General features: G+C 33.3%; 1 protein-coding gene across 5 annotated transcripts in view; it reads right to left on the bottom strand.

Moving 5' to 3' along the window:
- Nucleotides 1–675: 675 nt before the first annotated feature.
- Nucleotides 676–6,000, bottom strand: part of LOC141816650 (small RNA degrading nuclease 5) — a 29,004-nt gene continuing 23,679 nt past the window's right edge. The window contains exons 12-15 of one of the 5 annotated variants that reach the window (XM_074704392.1): nucleotides 4,705–4,886; nucleotides 4,327–4,622; nucleotides 1,270–1,408; nucleotides 676–1,171 (exon numbers count right to left, since the gene is read on the bottom strand). In XM_074704392.1, coding sequence (XP_074560493.1) covers nucleotides 1,285–1,408; nucleotides 4,327–4,622; nucleotides 4,705–4,886 — 602 coding nt within the window. In that variant the 3' untranslated portion in view covers nucleotides 676–1,171; nucleotides 1,270–1,284. Of the gene's footprint in view, nucleotides 1,409–4,326; nucleotides 4,623–4,704; nucleotides 4,887–6,000 lie in introns of all 5 variants that reach the window. The other 4 variants (XM_074704391.1, XM_074704393.1, XM_074704394.1 and 1 more) reach the window with 4 other exon arrangements.

Here is a 6,000-nt window from a genome sequence, read left to right as displayed (position 1 = left end):
CAAGATGGCACAAGTATCTTTTTTTCCCTTAAATTGAGTCATAATTTAAGGGACTCACTAACGAAGGATCATGTTAGGAAGGCTAGATGATGTGTTGAATAGTTGTGAAGCCCCCTAATTTCATTCGATAAATGATGAAATCACAACTCCCTGTTTTAGATTTAATGAGGCAATATATTTAAAGAGAAAAATGCGTAAAAAGTACATGGGTACCTATAGGATAAAGGGTGGGTGAGGCAAATTGCTTTCGATGAAAAAACTAAATGCCATTATGGAGGATACTTTTTGTTTGTCTATCTGAATGTTGAGTGCAGCTGTGCCAATGATTCAAGAGCTTAATTCTAAACATTCATGTAAAATATATACACAGCCATAATAATGCTGGGTAGCAAATTTATAGCAAACATCAAATTTCCTCTGTCCCTCCAGTAACAATCTTCTTCTCTTCCCAATAAGCATCTTCAACCACTGGCATAACAATTCCTCCGACAAGCATCTCATCCACATAGCATCCACACTCTGATGGGCAAAATTCTGTCTCGCCTATTCCTCAATAGACTGGACCATGGGCTCTTCTTCAATTATGCAAGTCATAAAAAGGCAATCTTGTTGTATTCCAAAGAAATTCATGACTGATCATCATTGATAGGGGTACATTAAACCTTTAGAAAAGATATTACAGCTTCTAGATTATTTGTGGCCACATTGACAAGCCATTGTGCCAATCAACCGACTTACAACAAGGATCATGTTGATTTTTTACGCCAGTGTTCAGCAGGAGTAATATCTTTTGAATTCTTTGTCTAGGTTCAATCTTAAGCTCGGTGGTAGAAAATTTCCTGGGACAAACTAATACCATACTCATCGGTCTTACGAGGGGCCCAAAGTTTAATCAGTGTACACAGCATGTTATCTATACCATCACAGTTCATATACAAAATGAAAGTGCAAACATAACGTTCGATCGTAACTTACCACTCTTTTGACTATAAAAACTAATATGGAACGAGATTAGAAAAATGATTCTCTTCCACTTAGGCAGAGTTGCATGTATCATTTTGTATAAAAATGGTACCGCTACAACTATGGACCTCTCCAATGATTATACCATAGGATGTCATTTACAATGATGTGCCGCTACTGGTTCTAATCTTGTAGACTGTCAAATATCCTGTTTGAAAAGATTCTTGAAAACAAGCTGTTAGTCATGATAGAACTCTTCCGCATCACTAGAGCCAGCACTAGTATCATGGAGAAAGAAAAGCATACCACTACAATGCAAAGTCAATGTTTGACGCTAGCGAAACAAAGTGCTACTTCAGCTCGTGCTTGAAGTTCTCCCAAGGCTTTCACAACTTCTTCCCGGCTGATTTTTTTCTCCTTATCCTCTTTAAGCAATTTCCTTAATCTGCCCACGAAAAGGAATGGAAATAAACAAAGTAAATCACAGAATATAGTTTCAAATAGCATTTAGGGAGATAAACATCCTTTCCAATTCTGTGTTAGATTATTTTTTTACATGAGGTAGTTACCCTCCTTTCCTCCATTAATATCATACTAATTTTTTGTGTGATTTGAGGGTTCAACTTGGTGTCACATTAATTGGTATTAGAGCAACTCTCTGGTTATTATTAGAGCCAAACTTCTAATTCACTATTCAATACTTAGCATCCCTTACACCATTTCATCCAAGTCTCTCCTTCAACATCCACTCCATATTCATAAGGAGTTAACATCCCTCCAGCAACTAAGAATCTTCTCATGACTCCTTAATGAGCCCTTTGGTGTTGTAAACTAAGAATCTCGTCAATTTTTACTATTTCGAAAGTGAAAGACCCTTAATTGAACCTCAACCCCTAATTGAACAAGAGTACATTTATAATTGACTTTTATCATGGACACTCAACTTTTATCACAAGTGATCCCATACCTAGGACACAAGAACCCCTAAGCAAACTCTAATACCTAACTCCCAAAGAGCCCCTTGATAAATTGCCCTATTCATAAAGCATTCAACACGACCTTAATCATATAATTGCTAGAATTCTTGTTGAATTTAATGACCCTTATCCAAAGACTAATGATCCATCAATCGAATCGCCTAAAGAGAACCCTGACGATCATTTTCTTGACTTCCCAAAAGACCCTTAATGATCCTTTACTCAAACCTCCTAAAGAACATTAACCATCTTTTAATTCAAGTCTTCTTAAGAACCCATTAATAGTCACTTAAGCGTCCTTAAAAACCCTTAATATCTTTTGCTTAAGCCTTCTCAAGAGCTCTCTAATAATCCTTTCCTTAAGCCTCCTTAAAAACCTCTTAATAATCCTCTACATGAGTCGTCTCTCTAATGTTACCACTTGCACCTTCTAAAGAGTTACCATTAACTTAAGCCTCCTAAAAGGAACCTATTTGAATATCTTTTATTTGTCTTTTGGAAAGCACTCTAACAAATTCACCATATTTAAGGTTTTCACAAGCTATTGACCATAACCCAAGCCTAAGATCTAAAAGAACAAAGTAGGAATAAAAATTGAAAACAATTGATTACAAGACATTGACGGGTATGTGTCCATTCTTAGTGACTTTTGACTTAAAGTCCGTCAACATATTGATTGGATTTCTTTGTCTATTTCTATCTATAAAATTGAATTATGTTGGGTATATGGAGAAACATATGTTAACACTAGGAGGAATAAGTTGAGTAATGATTGTTCCAAAAAAAACTGATAGAGTATATATATATATATATATATATATATATATAGCATGTATTCTTTAGCCTTAAAAATTCAGTAAATAGTGCTACAAAAGCATTTGCAATCATCATTCTTACTATGAGAAAGAATGAATTTTGCATGGTTATTTAATTTATCAATTTATTTAAATATTAGTTTAATTTTTCAAATAAAGAGTATGGTAAATTAGTGAGAGACATTCAAGCCTTCATCGTTCCGTATTGACTTTGTCACAAAGGAACCACAGAGAAGATATCCACCTCTAGTTGAGAAGCAACGTTTCCTATCTCATTGAAAGGGATTACAGAGAATACTTCCACTTAGTTTAAAGGCAGACTTAAACAGAAGAGAAGAAAATCAATACTTAACTCACAAGAATCAAAATCAGAAAGCTACATCGGTTTCTGCCTTATTGAAGGCGCACCCAAGACAAAACAAAGAAGAAATCATGATCAACAGACTTAGTGTTATCATCACTACTTATGCTTGGAAACGATGATAGAAGAAAGAAGTTGATAACTTACCTGGAGTCAATTTCTTCTCAGTTTTAGAGAACATACACACTTAAAGTTTAAATCTTATTTTAAATTATTAAGATATTTAAATTTTTATAGTTTGTTATATTTCTTGAAAGATAATTTTGTGGACCATTGAGACTTTTAGAGAAAAAATTATTACAATTTATTTTAGGTGAAATAAGTCATATTTTTATAAAGAACAAATCTCATTCTCAATTTACTTTATAGGAGTCAGAATCTCACATATTAGATTCATCCTTTCGTTATTAATATTTCCCTCTTTGGTGAATTGAGTTGTTTGGGTTTTCTTTTACGGTGCAATTTTTCATACTACATCGATGGGCCATAAGATCAGTTGTTCATTGATCTCAACTCTACATAAAATCTTTAACTCCTATACTATCTCTCCTCAATTCAAGTTTTGAAATTATAGTTTCGATGGGCCATAAGGTCATATGTCTACCCATCTTAACTGCTAAATCACTTATTGAAATTACATTTCATATATTTAGTTTTAATTCTACTTAACTTGAAATCTTTAACTTTATACTTCTCTCCTTAGTTCAAGTCATATTATTTTATTTACACTCATCAGTTAGCATCATATTACTTATGAATAGCATCTACATAGGAAGATTATCTCTAGTTTCTCAGGTACAAAAACAACTATTTTAACTATAATTGACTATATTGAATAGTAGAAATATATAGTTAATTGAGTTCGAGTCAATTACTCTACATGTCTTAACTATTCAAGCCTTTTACTAATGTTAAAACTATATTTCATATATACATCATATTCGATTTTAGTTTTTTAAGTTTCACCATTATCCAAGCTTCGAGTTTATTCTATACACACTCTCAATTCGCACAACATCATCTGCAGATAATAAAAAATATAACTATAATCATTATAATTGATCAGATTGGTACGGATCTAAAACTGGAGCTAATTGAGTTTGTTATTTTACTCTATCAAAGAATAAGTCAACATAAAATATGGGTACACTACTAACAACGTAACAAAAGAAAAACAGAGATTTTAATCTAAGAAGACAGTAGATATTACCTTTGGACAATAGCTGTATCTCCATGGCCAGTAGAAATAATTAACAGTGAGTTGTTTGGCAATGCATTGTGTAGTTTTTGTACTTTATCATTAATGCCAGATAGAATGTCAGTCAATTCTGAGCTTACTGAACCATAACTTATGGCTGCCCTGGCTGACTTTTTTTTACATGTCAGGGATGATATAACCTCTGCAACTCGATACTGTAACCTTTCAACATCCTGAGCTTGCTTCTGAAAATAAGAGAATAAGCTCGTAAAGCGGGTCCAGATAAAGCTTACTTTATCATTCTTGACCTGAAATGAGAAATCAAAATGAGATATACTTTTGATTTAACAATGTAGCAAGAACGAAGTCAGATGCAAGAACATTGTGAACCTGTTTTATAGCTTTAGAAAGGGCCTCAGAATCTGAAGCTACTGGAATTGTATTGCATAATTCATCAGAATACTTCCTAAGTATAGAAATATCATCAATGAGAGAACAAGTTTTCCCATTTTGATGCAAAACAGAAACTAGTTTTCTACGAGTGAGTTGTGGGGGAGAGCCAAAATCAGGTCCTGGTGCAACAGAAGCTAAGCATATCAGCTACTAAAAACAATAGATTATCAAATGGAAATCCTTTAAAAGGTAAAATAATGGACTTGGAACAAATTTCTGACATTAGTCTTTAACAACTGAAAAAAACAGTACAAATGCAGTGAATGCATGACAATTCAATTATATCAACCTCAAAGGAACAAAAATTCATCCAACAACTCAAGCAATTCAAGTGATTACAAGCCCAAAAAAGACTCTTAACAGACAGCTCTACTTCAAAATTTAAATTAAAATTTGCAAATTTGTACCAGATTATGTAGAGACATTTGCGGCTCTGAATACAACACATGAAATATCCCTTCAAAAAGAGAAATTTTAAAGGCTTTAACTCATAAGCAAACCAAATCATTAGTAGAACTTACCCTCATATATTAAACACTTAAAATACTTTACTTCCATCTCCTTGCATACAACAAGAAACCATGCTAGTTCCAAATATTTGGGATCTACTATATCAATCTTATCCCTTCATTGAACTCTATGCAGGTTTATAGGTTTACATCTTTAGCTATTTGGATCTACTATATAAACTATCTCTCCATTGAATTGTATGCAGGCTAATATCCACAGCTATCTTGACCTCTTAAAACTTCATGCAATTGCATAAACCAGAAATACTCAAGTAAAAAAAGACGGCTCAAAGTAGGGACGGAGCTAGGATCTTGATTCAGTGTAGGCAATTAGGGTGCAAATGAATCAAACATGTTCATCAGCTTTTTGAGCCGGCTCGAAAAATATTTGATTCATAGTCGAAATTATCAAATTTGAGCCAAACTCGATGTTTAATAATTTTTTCGAACCGAATTCGAACTTATAATATTTTGTTCAATTGTTCACAAGCCGCTCGCGAGCCCAACTCCAATAATTAGAACCAAACTCGAATTTAAATTATTTCGAACTATAGTTCGATTTTACACGAATCGAGGCTCGAACAAGGCGAACCAAACTTGAATTTTATATCGAACCAAGCTCGAATCAAAATTATTTGTGTTTTTGAGCTTCAAATAGTCGAATATCACATATTTTTCAAACTCGAACGCAAATATCAATATTTTCATATTATTCAACTTGATT

This window comes from Curcuma longa, unplaced genomic scaffold, assembly GCF_044706935.1.
Source record: "Curcuma longa cultivar G26 ecotype Majalengka, Jawa Barat unplaced genomic scaffold, ITB_CL_G26_1.1 contig_17595, whole genome shotgun sequence".
Lineage (NCBI taxonomy): Eukaryota > Viridiplantae > Streptophyta > Magnoliopsida > Zingiberales > Zingiberaceae > Curcuma > Curcuma longa.
The sequence above is the reverse complement of the archived record's forward strand: the minus strand, read 5'-3'. Positions and strand labels throughout refer to the sequence as shown.